At 37.9% G+C, this 17,366-nt stretch overlaps 1 protein-coding gene across 2 annotated transcripts in view; it reads left to right on the top strand.

The window, feature by feature from the left end:
• mta3 (metastasis associated 1 family, member 3) overlaps positions 1–17,366 on the top strand; it is a 68,469-nt gene continuing 51,103 nt past the window's right edge. Inside the window, exons 1-3 of one of the 2 annotated variants that reach the window (XM_033984731.2) lie at positions 1–228; positions 5,429–5,496; positions 8,565–8,658. In XM_033984731.2, coding sequence (XP_033840622.1) covers positions 201–228; positions 5,429–5,496; positions 8,565–8,658 — 190 coding nt within the window. In that variant the 5' untranslated portion in view covers positions 1–200. The remainder of the gene's footprint in view (positions 229–5,428; positions 5,497–8,564; positions 8,659–17,366) is intronic. The other variant, XM_033984730.2, reaches the window with a different exon arrangement.

The raw sequence follows: 17,366 nt of genomic DNA, 5'->3' as shown, positions 1-17,366 counted from the left end.
TTGATTCTTTTGGAGCTGACTGAGTTCACTGAGCGGTGGCAGGAGGAGGGGGCCCGCAGCCGCTGTTTAACAAAAATACTCCGTACTGGCTTTACATCCGGAGTCTCCACCGCTTTCCCCGCTTCAATTTTATCCCTTCAGACTTTTATCGCTTTTACTAATTTATTGTAGTTTATGGTTTACACTCCGGGAGGGCAGAAATGGCGGCCAACATGTACCGGGTCGGAGGTAGGCTGTGTCAATGTGGATCTCTTTTTTTTTTATCAAACTAACCTGCACACTTTGGGTTTAACTTCGCAATCAGTGCTGATATTCTTGCGTTTGTTTGGCTTTGTGGTGGAATGCAGATGTGCTATGCGTGTGTAGCTTAATTAATTTTGTCTAAAAAGGTGAAAAATGCTAAATATTTGGGATTCAAAATGGGCCAGGCCTTGCATTTGTCGTGGCCACAGTAGCTAGCCGCCAGGTTGCTAATCGCTGACAATGTAAACATTTTTAGCCTTGCACACCTTGGAGTCGCTATTGTTTTAGCTTACACTCTGATAAACTTTAGATTTGGTGATTTGGAGGACTTTTTAGACCCCACGTGTGTTGTGAAATGTTGTTTTTGTGCACCCACGGGCAGTGTGAAGCTTGCCTTTGTATTTGCTGTTCTGGCATCCAGCCATCACTCCGTGTTTAGCTAATGTTAGCACCAGCCGTTAACCCACTCATTAGCATTAACATCATCTCCCTGTACACAAAACGCACATCTAGACATAACATACGCCACTCAAATCGACTCCATACCACAACACAATGCTTGCAGAGCTGCTAGATCAGGTTAATACACAGATTGGCTTTGAATGGCTAGCTAGCTCGTTAGCACACTGAAGAAAACCATCAAATTATTGTCTTGATGGCGTCGTTGCGTCGCCAGCACTAAAACCTAACACCCACTATCCTCTGACAATGCGACTGTAGACCTGTGTTTTGGCCTGTAAATGAGCAGGAATTATGTGCACCCACGGCTCTTCTGTCTCCTTTATTATCCCCATGCTTTGCCAATGCATTTCTGCTTTGTATTACACTCCAGGTATGTAGACAGTTGATCAAAATAGACAAAACTCAGGCTGATCCTCTTAACCCTGTGCACAGTTTTTTCTTAGTGGCAATCCTGACATTTGGTAAATTGTGTTTTAACTTCTAAACTTCTTCACGGAGTGAACTTTCTGACTCTATGGACTGTGGGAATGTTTGGCACACAGCTTTTTCAGCTGGCTCTAGTTTTTATTTAGACCTAGTTTAGTATTGTGTGTAGAGCTGGGTTTATACTGAGTGAATATGGTGAACCTGGATGCACAATACTGAAAAAATGCTGGATTTGATATCAACTTCCAAATAGTTCTGCAGATATTCTAGTTGGACATGTACAACAATGTAATAAGACTATTTTCTGGTCATGATTGGCCCAGAAAATCTCAAAATGTTTGAACATTTATTTACACAGTTGTTCTGTCATTAATTGAGAGATAATTAACATCTGCATAACACATTTGGATCAATTTTGTCTTATTTTATTGTTGTTTAAAGGAAATAAATGTCCTCAGTCTCTGCACTGGTATAGGTTGATATCGGTTGTTGGCAGATACTTAAAGCTATGATATCAAAATCTGTATGTAACTGAAAAAGCTGCCTTTGTCCACCGTGGTTTACTCATATTAATTGGTCTTAAGTTTGCGTTTTGATTATACTTAACATATTTGAACATGTGCTTTATATAACTGGGCAATATTCTAAACCTCTGAAAACACAGAATCAGAAAATAAGTTGTATTGTCATTGTCAGTGACCTAATATTACAAACCACAAACCATGTGCTTTGCTAGGAATGTTATGATAACACATTTTGAACTATGACAAATAGACCTGCTGAGGAGTATTGCGATAAATGATAATTTTGAAATTACTTTATCTTACACAATAAAAAGAAAAAAGTATAATCCCAGTAAAGCTTTTTTTTTTAAATAACCTGTGTCATTAAAAGGCCTGAGCTGCATCAAATATATAGCAGAATGAACCAATTAGCAGTAGAAGTTACTTATTCAACCTTCTATAGCCCAAATATTACAATATTAAATAAAAAAAATGACAAAAACCTCCATACTATTGACAATTACTACTACCTAAATATTAAGCTCCAAATAAAATGTTAATAATAATAGTGATTGTAATGTAAATTATGAGCAAATAAAAGCCATTCATAAAGTAATAGACTTTGACTAAATATAAATACAAACTATACAGTATTGCACTATGTGAGACTAGTATACATTGGACTACTGAGTACACATGTTGTGGCACTTTCTCTGGTCACTGCTCATCACATTTGAAATATCTATGTATGAATTTCTGATATGGCAGCCTAAACTTTGTAAATGACCTTTTGTTACTTTTATGGTGAAAATTTCAATGTCTTAAATGTGTTCTGTACTTGCGTTGTACTGTGGAGTGCCAATGAGTGAAACGTACATACTTAAAAGAATGGTAAAATAAAAAGTTGCTCAGAACAAACTCACTTTTTGATAAATGGAGCCTTTTAAATTTTGATTTTAGCAGATAGTAGCTCAGTTGGTAGTGTTTGTCCACTGATCCGAAGGTTGCCAGTTCGAATACCACTCACGACATAAACGTCATTAGTAGAGCAGTCACATCCACTGACCCACAGGTTGGCGGTGCAATTCCAGCTCCCACAGATGAATGCTGTCGTTGTGTCTTTGAGCAAAGCAACTTAACCCACCTTATTCCCAGTGTCTGCATGCATGTGTGAATGGGTGAGTGGTTCCTGGATGTAAAACGCTTTGAATTGCTGTATAGTGCCAACTGACATTTATGACGCGGTGTCGTAGCCCTGTTGTCACGCCCCCTGCAGACCCTGTGAAGTTTTAGTGCCGTTTACCCTGGGGAGATATTAACGCATTACAAAAACCTATGGTGTTCTCTGTTTGTGTTGCACCGCCCAGTTATAAATGTGTTTTTCCTGTTTTACCAGCATCTAAACCTAAGGAGGGGCCCATAGAATTAAAGGTCACCACATTAGGGGTTTTTTGGAATACATTTTGCATACACATTCTGTTGATTTTTCTATGAAGTTGTCGTCTACTGAAATAACGGCTATGGGTGACGGAGGTTAATTCAAGAAGTGTTTTAACCAGAGAACCCTATGACAAGTTAGAACAGTTTTTGGTGAGCAATATGGCCAGAAATTCATTGTGAGGTATTCTTAGAGCATGGGTCATGATTTGCTTCACATCACAGTTCAAGGAGCCTGATATTGTCTTCTTGTGAGAGTTCACACTTCCCTGTGATTGGTGAAGCTACTCGTGTCTGTGTTAGAGCATAGAGATCGGCTTAAATCAGAATCTAAATAATAAATAAAAAAAGTTGAATCGCAACAGTTTGTCAAAGTTTTGTTGCAAGGTCTGTTTAATGTTCCTCTATATAATCAGTGAATCAGCCTTCTTCCTTCTGCCATAACTTGATGTGTCGTACAAATAGGCCTGTCGCTGAAGAAAATATCGCTGAATGATAAACGATAATATTGAAACCAATTTATGCCATTGACACAAGAGCCCTAAAGCAGATTTAAACCACAAAAAACATTCTTCAATTGTATAGCCAAAAAATAACAAAAAATTGGAGAGGCAGCAGATCGTTTTCCCACCGTTCCGAATCTTGGCGATTCAAATCCCGCTCTCGACACAAACATCATTGAGTAAGCGCTCAGATCCACTAAACCACAAGTTGACGGTGTGATTCTAGCCTCCACAGATGAATACTGCTGTTGTGTCCTTGGTCAAGACACTTAATGTTTGTGTGAATGGTGGAGTGTTTCCGTAATGTGCAGAGCTTTGAGTGCCTTGAAAGTTGGAAAGCGCTATATGAAAATGTAAAAATCCACAGCTGAAATTCACTTGTAGTGTAGAAAAGTAATGAAAAATTTTCCAGTAGTGCAAAGAAAGTCCCAACGACCCCCAAAAATGATTGTTCCATGTCACATAATTCGAAGCATAAGTTTATATATTAATTATCATGACAGGCCTAAATACAGGTGATACACTATAGATTTAAGTCTGGAACATTGCATGAAACTTTAACCAAATTATATCCAAGTAGCCATCCGTCCCTGATTTACCTGAATAAAAATGCAAAATATTTTCTTTACCCTTCCCTTCAGCGCTCAACAAGATGGATGATATGACACAAATTAACCGTGCCTTTACCTTATAGACATTCATCACAATGTGCGATACAATTTCTGTGTTTTTTTTTATTCTAAAAAAGGCTTTCCCTGTTAATTCCTCCGAAGTCTGAACTCTGAGAAAACCCCATGTTTTTACTCTCCATTAAAAAGACTCAAGCTGATAACTCACGATTAGGCATGATGGAGTTTAAATCAAAATTGAGATTGACCAAATATGTGTTTTTTTCATGGCCAATACTGATTTAGAATACAGAGCAATGATTTTAATTACTAAACTTACTACAAACTGACCCACAGCCCTTTTATAAGAGAGCGATGTGTCACATTTAGTGCAGTTATCTCTATGTATAAAGTGTTAAAATATTCAATTCAGTGTACTTTTGTAAAGCCCAAATCACGACAGCAGTTCACCTAGAGCCGAACATGAGAATTGATTTAACCAACACGAAGTTAGAATATATCTGTCTAATTTGCACAGCGCTAATGATAATATTGATTACTGTAAATGATAATGACATAAGCAATGTGTGCACTCCCCAGTTTTTAACATTCATAGCATTTAAAAAACATAGCATTTAAAAAACATAGCATTTAATAGCCTAGCCTTTAAAAAAATAGCATTAAAAAAACAGTATTTAAAAAAATTAGCATTTAAAAGCCTAGCATTCAAGAACTAAAAACTAAGCTTTAAACAGTCACCGCATGATTCATTTCAATTGTTAATGCCTCCTCTTTAAAAGTTCAAAAAGTCACAAGTCTGAATGTGACGCTGACTTGCCTCTGGGAGTTAACATTTTTTGCCATAGATGTGATTTTAGTCATAAAAATATTGAATAAATCACTTGTCTCATTACAAATGCAAACTAAACTTAAGTGTTTCATTACTGCAGCTCACGATTTTGTAGATTTAGTTTTTTTTGGGGAGGCCTCCTGTTTTACGGTTTTTGCATCAATGACATAAATTAGTGTCAATATTATTGTTTGTCTATTTTTGTTTATTGTCTGTATTTTCTTCGTCAATATATCGAACTTCAAAATATGACCTATAGAACGCACGTCTGCAAATTTTCACCTTAGGCTGTAACTAATTTTGACCTATTTTAGTTCACACCATTTACAAATTAAGTTTCCTTTGTGAAGTAATGATGGTTGATTTTAATGGAACACTGTCCTTTTTGTTTTGCAGATTACGTCTTCTTCGAGAACTCCTCCAGTAACCCTTACCTGATCCGTCGGATAGAGGAACTGAATAAGGTACAAACTCACTGTGGCCTCCTGGTGGAAGGAGTACTCAGTTTTGTTAAGGCAAAGTACAGATACCAGAGCAAAAAATACTCAGGGAAAAGTATCACATGAAAAAAACTACTTAACTAAAAGTATTAAAGTACCTGTTTAAACATGTGCTTGAAGAGTAAAAAAGTAAAAATATTCTTAAGTATTTCAGGCAGATTTTCAGATCTAATAAAGCTTCAAATGTAGTGATTTTGATACAGATTTGTACTGAATTTTGTTCAACAGAAATGATTGAATCAAGTTTTTTGTTAACAGATCTAGTTAATTTTAAATTGATCACAGAGGTCCAAAACTATTTTTCACTTTTCCAATGCATTCCCACCTATAAAGACCCCAATTATTCACCTCAATGAATTTATAAGCTTTCTGAGGTCACACGTAATGCTAACGACAACTAGCATGCTAACAACACACCAGCCTTACTTATAATGCCATTTATTCAATTATCAGTTATATGGCGTATTATTTTTTATTAACAATTTATGTATATCTGTTTTTAGAATCAATATTTTTTTTGTCTGTTTTTATTTGTATATTTTGATTTCCCGAAATAATGAATGTGTTAAAAATAAACCCTCAAGCCTTTTCAGCTGGTCTCAGACAATAAAAAAAATATTTTTACTTGTCAGTCCAGTTCAAAAATGTAGAGGAGTAGAAAGTACAGACACTGCTTTCAAATGTAGTGAAGTAAAAGTAAAAAGTATCCAGTGTAAAATGTACTTAAGTATACATTTGAAGTATTTGTACTTTAATTAAGTACAGTACTTTACTACTTTTACTTTGTGACCTTCCATCATTGCTGTGATCTAGAGCAGACTGTCTTTGTCATGACTGTCATGTTGTTCAGACCTAGAACTATTTTTAAGACCTGAAAGTGTCATCTGTTGGTTTCAAAGCTGATCTCCAAGTATCGGTATAGCTTTTTTTTTTTTTTTTTTTTTTAAAGCTACTATTTCTCAGTTATGTAAGACTATTAGATGGAACAGTAATTTTGGGGCATCAATATTTATTAAGCTTTTTCCTTGCAGTACTCGGAATTTTACTTTTGGCTATATGATAACATTTTTGCCAAAGAAATTTGACTTTTACTTAGTTTGCCATAGAATTTCAGATGTTAAAGTGTTTCATTCTGCTATTTATTTATTGCAGCTCATATTGCAGATAGTTTTTGTGGTTTAAATTTGCTCTTTGATTCTTGCATTAGTGGCATAAATTACTTTCAATATTATCATTTATCATCTATATTTACTTTAGTGATATATCCATCCATCCATTTTCTTCCGCTTATCTGGGGCCGGGTCGCGGGGGCAGCAGTCTAAGCAGGGATTCCCAGACTTCCCTCACCTCAGACACGTCCTCCAGCTCCTCCGGTGGGACCCCAAGGCTTTCCCAGAGACATAGTCCCTCCAGCGTGTCCTGGGTCTTCCCCGGGGCCTCCTCCCGGTGGGACAAGCCCAGAACACCTGCCTAGGGAGGCGTCCAGGAGGCATCCTGAGCAGATGCCCGAGCCACCTCAACTGGTTCCTCTTGACGTGTAGGAGCAGCGGCTCTACTCCGAGCTCCTCCTGTGTGACCGAGCTCCTCACCCTATCCCTAAGGGTGCGCCTTAGTGATATATCGAACTTAAAAATGTGTTACCTTGACAGGCTGAAGTGTTACATAGCTTTCAGATGGTAGCTTTAAAAATACAATATGCAAGTGTTACAACATTTATGATACTTGGAGATCAGTTTTGAAACCAACAGATGACACTTTTGAGTCTGAAGCATAGTTCTAGTTCAATATGTCGCTGAAGTAATACAGACGATAAAAAATAATATTGAAACTAATTAATGCCACTGAAATACTAACCCAAGAGCAAATTTAAACCACAAAACTACTCTAAATGTACAGTATTGTTAAAAATCATGAGCTGCAATAAATAAACTGCAGAATGAAACACTTTAATACTTAGTTTCCCATAGAAGTTGAGGAATTTAAAGTGTAATTCAAGCTTCTGTGGCTCAAATGTTATCGTAAAGCCAAACAATAACCAAAAATTTCCCAGTAATGTAAAGAAAAAGATATATGTTATGACAGGCCGAGTAACACTATCAGACGGCATTCTCCCATATCACCAGTATCTACGTTACTGCTAAGTGGTGTGTTGGCCAGTCTAATTAGATATGGCAGCTTTAAAGCCTCTGCACCTCATTTTTACTGTCTTAAAAATGTGAAAAACAGAACCTTTTAAATAGATTGCAGCAGTCCAAAATTATTCCTCACTTTCCAAACACATTCCTACCAACCAAACTATTCACCACAATAATAAGCATTTATAAGCACTTTCAGAGTTCACCATAGACTGTATATACAAATGGACATGGCTAACATGCTAGCCGCCACGTTCCAAATAGGAAGTGATCACAGGCGCACTTCTGGCCCCCTCGACTCTGGCTCCAATTCACTTTACATTGAAAAACTGGCCCCTCTCTCTGTAACTGCTGCTGTCAGACTCGTCATTTTTGTCTTAACCCGCTCTACATGATCCTGGTGTTTTTTTATTTTGCCATTTTGTTCATAAATTAAGATATGAACATTAATAACAGACAAATCAGGCGTCTTCTTTCCCCGAGGTCTGTCCCGCTAGCGTTAGCAACAGGTTTGATTGGCAACGTTTCTAAGTGCCCTCTCCCTGCTAAACCAGTGGTGCAGGTGAGAAGGGGCGTTACCTTCAATAGCCTGACTCCAGATTGGCTCTTTGGTTGCTATGATACTCGCAGTTGGAATTCAGCTCGCCTATAACCACTAGTCTCGATGAGCTTCATTTGACTGGAGCCGAACGCTGTGGGTGACATCACGACTCACTTAGTCCACTTCTTTATACAGTCTATGGAGGTCACACATAATGCTAACAACAACCAGCACGCTAACAGCACTCCACCTATACTTCCTGGTTTGCAGACGATAAAAATGCCTTCAAAATTACTTAGACATTTTTTCTGTGGATTATTTATTATTTATGTGTTTGTGGGTTTTTTTATTTACAGACGGCCAGCGGAAACGTGGAAGCCAAAGTCGTGTGTTTCTACAGACGAAGAGACATTTCACACAGCCTCATTCAGCTCGCAGACAAACACGCAAGTGAGTTTCATTTTCATTTATTTTTATTCATTTAAAAGTTGAGCTTCAAAGAGACAATCGATTTACAAAAAACACTTCAATAACACAAAATGGCCCAGACAAACTTTGAAACAATTATCTTTCTCTTAACCTGTTACTACCGAAGGTCCCCAATTTTGGGGACTTTGAGAAGCGCATTTTTGTTTCGCCATGAGCCAACACATTAATCACGGAAAATATATTAATGTGGCACATCAAATTAAACAGCACCGCTAGCGCTACAAGGCTGTGTAAACTATTTTCACCGTCCACAAACACAACTCAGATGACACCCAAGAGAACACCGCAAAACTAAATCCTCCAAACTTAGTTTGGCCAAACCACTCACCGCATTTACGGCTCAACAACAGCTGTACTTCACGCTAGCCACACAAAGAAACACTCAAAAGAAAGCAGAGACTCTACCGATTCCAAAGATATAAGCCCCAGCACTGTACACCAAAGCATCGCGGAGATATAAGCCAGCGCATCAGATCACAAAACATTGCTTTTCAAAACCACATTAGTAAAAATTGTCTTACCTTTGTCGTCTTGCCGTGAAAAGTATATTCCATTAGTAAATAAACGCTATTTCCTGTTAGCCCCGGCTGTTGTCCGTCACTTCCGCCACTCTGAGCGGTACAATAGTGATATATAGTAAGTACAGAGCGCTTACTGTAAACCAATGGAGGAGCATGGCACTTTCACGTGGCTTTCTTTTTCCCCTTCTGGTTGGCTGGCTGTGTTGTCAATCTTGTATTGCAAGTCATAGCCTTATTCTATTGGCTTTCACGATTCCAGAGAGGTGTCACTCATGCATATTGACCAATCCGCTGGGGAGTAATGTCCGCGCGTACAGTAAGCACGCTTGTGTGCGTAACAGCGCCTTGACGCACAGGACACAGAGCGCACCGGACAAACTTAGATTTGCTTTTTTCACTAAATTCATCTCTAAAAAATCATTCAAATGCTTTATGTGGTCATTTTATTTGTAGGGGAAACATTTATATACACATATATTTATTATAATTATTAATTCATAATTATTAATTTAATACAAAAAAATTAAAAATGCCCAAAAATGTTTTCTTTAGGTCTACTGAACACCATTAGTGATATAAAAATGAAATATATAACTTTTACATGACAGAAATGCAAATGGCACTATGTGTGCCAAATGGTGCCAAATGGTGCCAAAATGGACACCTCGCCTGACATACCTGTACTGAAATCTCTCTCTTTTTGATTTGCTTCATCTAATCAGTTTCAACCTTTGCAGAGATAATGTTCACATGTTTGGTTTCTATTTTATGAAATAAAAAGGCTATGTTAGCAACATTCCAAAGAGTTATTCATCATAAAACATGTTTTTTTTTAGGCGAGGCTAAAAAAATCTAAATTTTTGCTGTGTTTCATCCTAATTTTCTCTTTATCAGTAACACATACATGGATAAATGACATATCAAATTATTCTGTCCAATGATCCCTTTACAATGGCACAAAAATCATTGAAATCCACCTTGGGGTTGCTGAAATAGACCAGTTTATATATGGATATACATTTTTCGAACATTTGTCTTCAAAATAGGCTTAGGTAGTAAGGGGTTAAATAATAAACGCATTCTGACTAGAAGTGAAACAACCCAAAAACCCAAAACATAAAGATGGTACACTGTAATCATTAAAGCGGCTTGCTTTTAATGTCATTCCCAAAATGCAGTTCTTCATTCTTTTTAAATAGTCTTATCAAAACTAAGACTAGTGACAGTTGCTCAGTTGGTAGAGTGTTTGTCCTCTGATCTGAAGGTTGCTGGTTCGAGTCCCGCTTTCAACATAAAAAAACAAAACAAAAAAACATTGGTTGAACGATCCACTTGCCCACAGGTTGCCAGTGCGTTTCCAGCTCCTTAAGACACTTAAGATATTTCTTCAAGGTACCGTAAATTTCGGATTATAAGCCGCTACTTTTTTTCCACGCTTTGAACCCTGCGGCTTGTACAGCAGTGCGGCTTATTTATGGATTTTTTACTGGATAACGGCCCCTGGGTTTTATTTTCACGGACAAGCCTTCTACACGTGGCAGATAAATATGGCAAAAACAACTTAAGTGCATTAAAAAAATACAACTCACCAAACCGCTGCATCAGAGGGAGCCCTGCGCTGATTATGTGATTATGTCTACTCTGCTCCGCAGTTTCTTTCAAAAACTCTAAAGGCGTATCGTTTAATCCCAGGTGCTTATTCGCCATATGCCAAAGCAGTTTTGAAGGTTTCATTGCCTTATTTGCTTTTCCCGTATGTTACGTAGAGCGGACTGTGCGCGTGAGTCACCTGCAGCGACAAACCCAGGTTTTAAGTAGGCATTGTCTGTTAAATTTATCTTTCTTTTTCTTGGAGGTGTAGTCTCCTCTTCTGGCTCCTCAGTTGTCCTTTTCCCCTTTGTTAAAAGCTCTCCAAAGACTTTTGTTTTGGCTCATTTTCACTCGCTTGTGGCTCTACTTTTGTGCGTCGTGTCTGATGTGTTATACGTGATACGTCACCGCGGAGACAAGAGCAGATAATAAACTTGCTACTACATCAAATAGATTTCTGTGGCGATTTCCAGCAGGATTTTCATGATACATCTATGGACGAGCTTATTAGTGTGTCATTAGGGACGGGCCAAAGTTGCTCCTGACCCCTGTGCGCACAGCGTCTGAAAATCAGGGCTCTTTACGCAGGACTGTGAGCTGTGTCTGTGTCTGTGTCTGTGAGACGTGAGACGTGAGCGGTGTTTGTTTTGAACATTGTTCCGCGAGTGTGACGCTTATTTTGAGCAACGAAAAATAAGAAAATATAATTTTATTTTAAGATCATAATAATCTTCCAATTTAAACTACAACAAAAAAGAGCTAACACAAATAAAATACACTTCAGCCACGCAGAGCCGCAGTATAAGGCTGAAAGAGGCGCATACGGCTCCGGAGCCGCGGGTTGCAGACTCCTGAAATAGAGCCACTGCACGTAAGCTCGACATCAATGAATCCAACTTGGTCAATGTAAAAGACGACAAAAGTTTTCAGAGGAAATAAAAGCAGATTTTCCGTTTTGGTGCAGTTTTATTTTCTAAACCTGCAGATGTGTTCATCCCGTGTTGTTGTCGTGTTGGTTCCAATTTTCAGGCACAGTTTAAAAAAAAGCGTGTCAGTGCACCGTCTTTCTGTGTAAATATCTCATGTTACAATATGAAAACCTGCGGCTTTTATTCAGGTGCGGCTTATATATGTACAAAATTGATTTTCTCTTCAAATTTAGCTGGTGCGGCTTTTAATCAGGTGCGCTCTGTAGTCCGAAATTTACGGTATTTCTGAGCAATAAGACACCCGTAACGAAATGAATGCTAGATGAATAGCTTTAATGCCATACTGTGAGACATTCAGGCAAAGCAATAGCATTACCATGGTGACATTACCATGGAGACGGGCGACAGTGCTCAGCTGGAAGAGAGTTTGAATCCTGCTCTTGACAAACATAATTGGTTGAGCTTTCAGTGTGTGTGTGTGTGTGTATATATAAAGTGCTTAGAGTGACTTGAAGGTGGTAAATAGTCACATTTTTATATAGCGCTTTTCCCAGATGGTGACAGTTTTTTAGAATCAATTTGCTTAAAAGTGTTTTACAATAATATGAAATAAAAGTTTGGGTAAAATACAATATTGGTACTGTTAATTACACAACATAGCAGTTTATGAGTTTTCACTTTGTCTTTAGCATTTTTACTGCACCAAAGTACAAAATACAAAAGCACTGATTGTAAATTTCAAGTACAGTATAGCTGAGCATAGGATTCAAACAGCCTCCATTTTATTTTTTTATTTCACCATTACATTTTATATCCCTGTTAATTATCTGCAGAATGATGGCATTTACAGACGACAGATGAAGACAGGAACTTGGAACTTGGAAGTTAAAGGTTATAGGTCGACATCATGCGATATAATGAAAAAATAAGACTCTGCTCCCCAATATAAGTATTCAAGCTCTACCTGCTGCACGGAGCACTAGGCCTGAAGGATTTGGAAAAATATCTCATTGCAATTCTATTTGCGATTTTGTGTTTTTGAAAGGATTGTGTTCAATTGGGGACATATTTTAGAACATGTTTGTACAGTCAGGGTTGGCAGTTTTTATACACAATAAGACTGGAGATTTTGTTGTTTGGGAAGGAAATTATACTTCAAAACTTGGAGCATTTGTGATGACTTTAGCAGCCCTTTAGTGAACCTTTGACCTCTGACCTCTGCATTCTTGTACCCATATATTCACTTTCCATCCTCAGTGTAGGCTAAACTCTTTCTGGCAAATGTTTTCTTGCGATTAAAAACATTATAGAAATACATAAAAGTAGTTTTGTCTGATCCTTTGCAAGCTAAATGGCAAATATCAAAGTGACTGGATCTATAAAGCTTCAAACACAAGTCTGGTCTTACAAAATGTCAAGAAAAGACAAATTTAACCAAGGATCGGTGAGTTTAATATGATATCACTTCATAAGCGGGACTGAACGGAGTGCTCTAGTCTTAATAAAAAGTTTTGAAGTTGCGAATCTGTATATTGCGTTAAAGGGCCCATATTACACTGTTTTCTGATCTCTGTTCTAATGTTGTTTCCTCACCACAAACAGACCTGGAGTTGTGTTTTGTTTCATTTACACATGTTTAACACACAAACCCTGTATATTTAGGCTGAGTTCTTCTCTCAAACTGAAAACACTTGTGATGTCACATGTTATTACAGGAAGTGCTCCACTCTGTTTTTAAACTTCATACACCTTCACTAGAATCATGTGGATGGTTTCACACCTGGAATTGCAAATCTCTACTGAACTAAAGGTAAAAGGAGCTGGTAACTTAAACCACTGCTTCCTGACATCACATGGTGGAACAGAGGATTTTGGGCTTTGGAGAACGAAACACAACCTGTCTGTCTCCATGGAGAAGCTTTGCCTGGAATTTTTCACTGTATGGCATTCAAAAGCAGGAAACAGAACTGGATGAACGACCCTACGCCATAAGTGACATGGTGTTTCTTGAGACACTACAGGGAAAGATCTAGATTAAATCAGTCCTATTGTGCTTGTGTCTCTATAGTTCTCATCTCTGGCACCCGTGGATCATAATTTGGTTATAATTTCCGCATTTTAAATCTCAGTATTCATCTAAAACAGCTTAATAAAAACAAGTCCACTGACTTCCACATTAGAAAACTGCGGTGCCCAATTGGAGCTGACATCGGCCTATACGTCATCACAACAAAGTGCCGCATGCTTTCGCTGCCCCCTATGGATAGCTCACATCACACTAGCGAGCAGCTGATTTTTATTTAATTTGTACCAAAATGACTACACGATGCTGCCGACTCCTACGAATATCACCAATTAAGACAATAAAACCGGAGAAGGAAGTGCGTACGTCACAGTGGGCCAGTGGAGGTGAAAACGAAGGTAGATCAGCAAAATGCCGTCTTGAAAATAAGGGATTAAAGATTACTCAAACATGAATCACTCCGAAAGAACTTCGGGTGAGTAAATGATGAGGAGAAATTACTATAACATGGTTAAAAAGTCACAGTCAATTTTGGATAATGGCTCAGCTTAAAGCAACAGCCGAGCAGAATTCATTGCAGAGCTAAGACGCCTTGAGACCTGAACAGATTATGGACTTTGGGTTGGACTGTTGTTCACAAAGGATGAGCCTGGTTTATGTGAGGTGGGGATCGGGTGCAATGCAGAATCGATGGAGTCATTGGGATTCAAAGCAACTGCTGCAGTGTACAGCCCCTGCAGGACAATTACTCAAGAGTAAGAGAGGATAGAGCAAAGTTTTAAACAAAGTACCGCTCCAGAGAATGGGTGGTTTTCAGATCCTAGAATGTGATGTCATACTCCAAAATGGGGATTTCTCTGTGGTAATGTTGTACTTTGCCATGAATTATCAAAAAAAAAAAGCACGCATTTTTTATGTAATTATTTTTATTACTCACTAGACCCATTAACTCACTGTAGTACAACAAAACTCTGCATTTGAACTAGGGATGGGCCCATATGGGGTTTTTGAGCAAATATGATATCTGATATTTGCAGATACCGATTTTTATCTTTTAAAATCAGTAGTACTAGTTGGCAGTGTTAGCTTGTAGTGTTAATAGTGGCAGCTGGTGGTAATAGGTAGTGTTGGTTTGTTGTGGTGGTAGTAGTAGTAGATAAGCAGGCAGGCCCAAAAATTGGTATTGAATATTGGTATCAAATATCAATATTGACAGATACCGATATAGATTAGTCTATCTGCCAATACTGGAACCGATGTGGTAAAGTGTCACATTTTTATAATGCATTTTTCCACCTTCAAGTCACTCAAAGCACTTTACATCAAGGAACCACTCACACATTCACTCACACGCATTCATACACACACTGTACACACACTGGGAGAGATGAGGGTTAAGTGTCTTGTCCAAGGACACAACAGCAGCATTCATCTGTGGGAGCTGGAATTGCAACACCAACCTGTGGGTCAGTGAATCGAACAGTTCTCCCAGATGATTATGTCTAGAACGGGCTTTGAACCGCCAGATCAGTGGACAAACACTCCACCAACTGAGCTACTAATTTTAACAATATAAACTTTAGCTGTATGAAATCGCATTGACTTATAGAATGTAGTGATGTAAAAACCTGAAACATGTTTAAAGGTGCACTATGGAATTTTTCTGATGAAGGTCCCACCATGTGCTTTGACTCCATGATGATGTTATTGCTTTGTCTGGAATGTTCCACACTATGGCATTGTATCTGCGACATGTAGGTGCCATGAGGCCAAGTTACAGTTCAGATCTGTGGAGCGGTGACTCCACTCACAATAGAATGTTGTTGTTTTTTTATTTAGTTGTTTTTTTTTATTTTTTATTACAATTAATCACCTGTAACTGAGTAAATGCAAGTTCAGTGTTATACTGTGGAACATTCTAGACAAATAACCTCTCTATGGAGACGAGCAGGTGCAGATCCTCGACCAGAAAACTTACATAGTGCACCTTTTTTAATGAGTACTACTGAGTAACATAAGCCAGCTATCTTCAGTTATCAAAAATGTTTTCTGGCTAAGAATCAGCACTAAAAGCTCTACAACTATCAGGCCTATTGTGCTTGTGTCTCTATAGACATAATCTCACACCCGTGGATCATTGTTATAATTTGGACATATTAAATCACAATATTCATCTAAAACGACTTAATAAAAGAAACCAGTCCATGTTAGAAAACAGCGCTGGCCAATGGGAGCTTACAGTTAAGTCATTTTTATGGTAGTAATCTGCATAAAAGTTTTCTCAAGTTCAAACCGCTTAAACAGTGGATTTTGCAGCAGCCATCTTGTTTTATAATGTTTGCTCTTTGTCTCCTCTTATGCATAAGTAATGGGTAACTACACAAGTGTGAAACAGCCTCGTCTCTTTTACTGATGAGTTTCAAAACAGTTCAGTCTCCATTACGGTTAAATATCGTTTTAGCCCGGCGTGATCCTGTGATCATCGGAGACGTGCTTAAAATTACATTTGTTGTGGTCGCAGCAGCAACAGAGGGCTTCTTTTTTTTTTTTTAATCATTGGTGCAATAGTTTGTGATGGCCAAAGCCCCTGGGAGCAGATACGCAAGCTGTTTTATAACCTTACCTCCTGACTGCACTGGAGTTTTATCACTACGAGCAAACTTTTTTAACTCAAATAATTCAAGTTGTTTATTCCCACAAGTCACAAGAGTCCTCAGGGTTTATATTGCACCACCGAGTATAGATGGAAAGCAGTCGATTGTGTTTAAAGCGTTGATATATACACTACCAGACAAAAGTTTGGACAGACCCTCTACTATTTTTTTTTTATATATTTTAAATTCAAATCCTCAGTAGCCACTCTATACTTTGTTGAAAAATATTTAGCAGGTATTTCACTTTTGTTCTTTACTGCATGATTCCATATATCTTACTTCATATATTGAAGTAGTAAAAATAAAGAAAAAACACACAATGAGAGGGTGTGTCCAAACCTTTGACTGGTGGTGTGTTACATTTATGTTTGTACTGTGTTTTGGATACAGGCTTAGTAGTAGTTGGTAGTGTTAGTTTGTAGTGGTAGTAATGTCAGGTGGTGGTAGTAGGTAACTGTAGTGGTAGCAGTAGTTGGTGGTAGTGGGTAGTAGTAGTTGGTAGGATAGTAGTAGTGGTAGTAAGTAGTAGTTAGTTGTTGCTAAGCCTGAATCATTCTTAATAAACTGTTATGAATGAAGTCTTTGTTCGTGCTTTATTAAGGCTAATTACATGTTTTTTATTAAAAAGTATTAACCACAAATTGTCCTCCAAGTTACTGTTTTGTGTTGTTTATTTCATATCATGCAAAATCTGTCTGGAATTTTTAAATAGTTTTTTTCTTTTATTTTCTTCCTCCTGCTTAATGTGACCCAAAATCAAATACTAAGCTGCTATGCCACACTTATTTTGGCGTGAACCTCAAAAACTGAACCAGCCAAATACTAAAAAATTTATTTGGTTTACTAAAGCTTAAACTTTCAACAGCCGGATGTGTTTTCTACCACACACTCTATAATGTGGAAAAACTGCAGATATTCGTCCTTGGAAAATGGTGTTTTTGACATATATTAC

The sequence above is a fragment of the Periophthalmus magnuspinnatus genome, chromosome 19 (genome assembly GCF_009829125.3).
Source record: "Periophthalmus magnuspinnatus isolate fPerMag1 chromosome 19, fPerMag1.2.pri, whole genome shotgun sequence".
NCBI lineage: Eukaryota > Metazoa > Chordata > Actinopteri > Gobiiformes > Gobiidae > Periophthalmus > Periophthalmus magnuspinnatus.
This window is presented reverse-complemented; position numbering and strand designations above follow the sequence as displayed.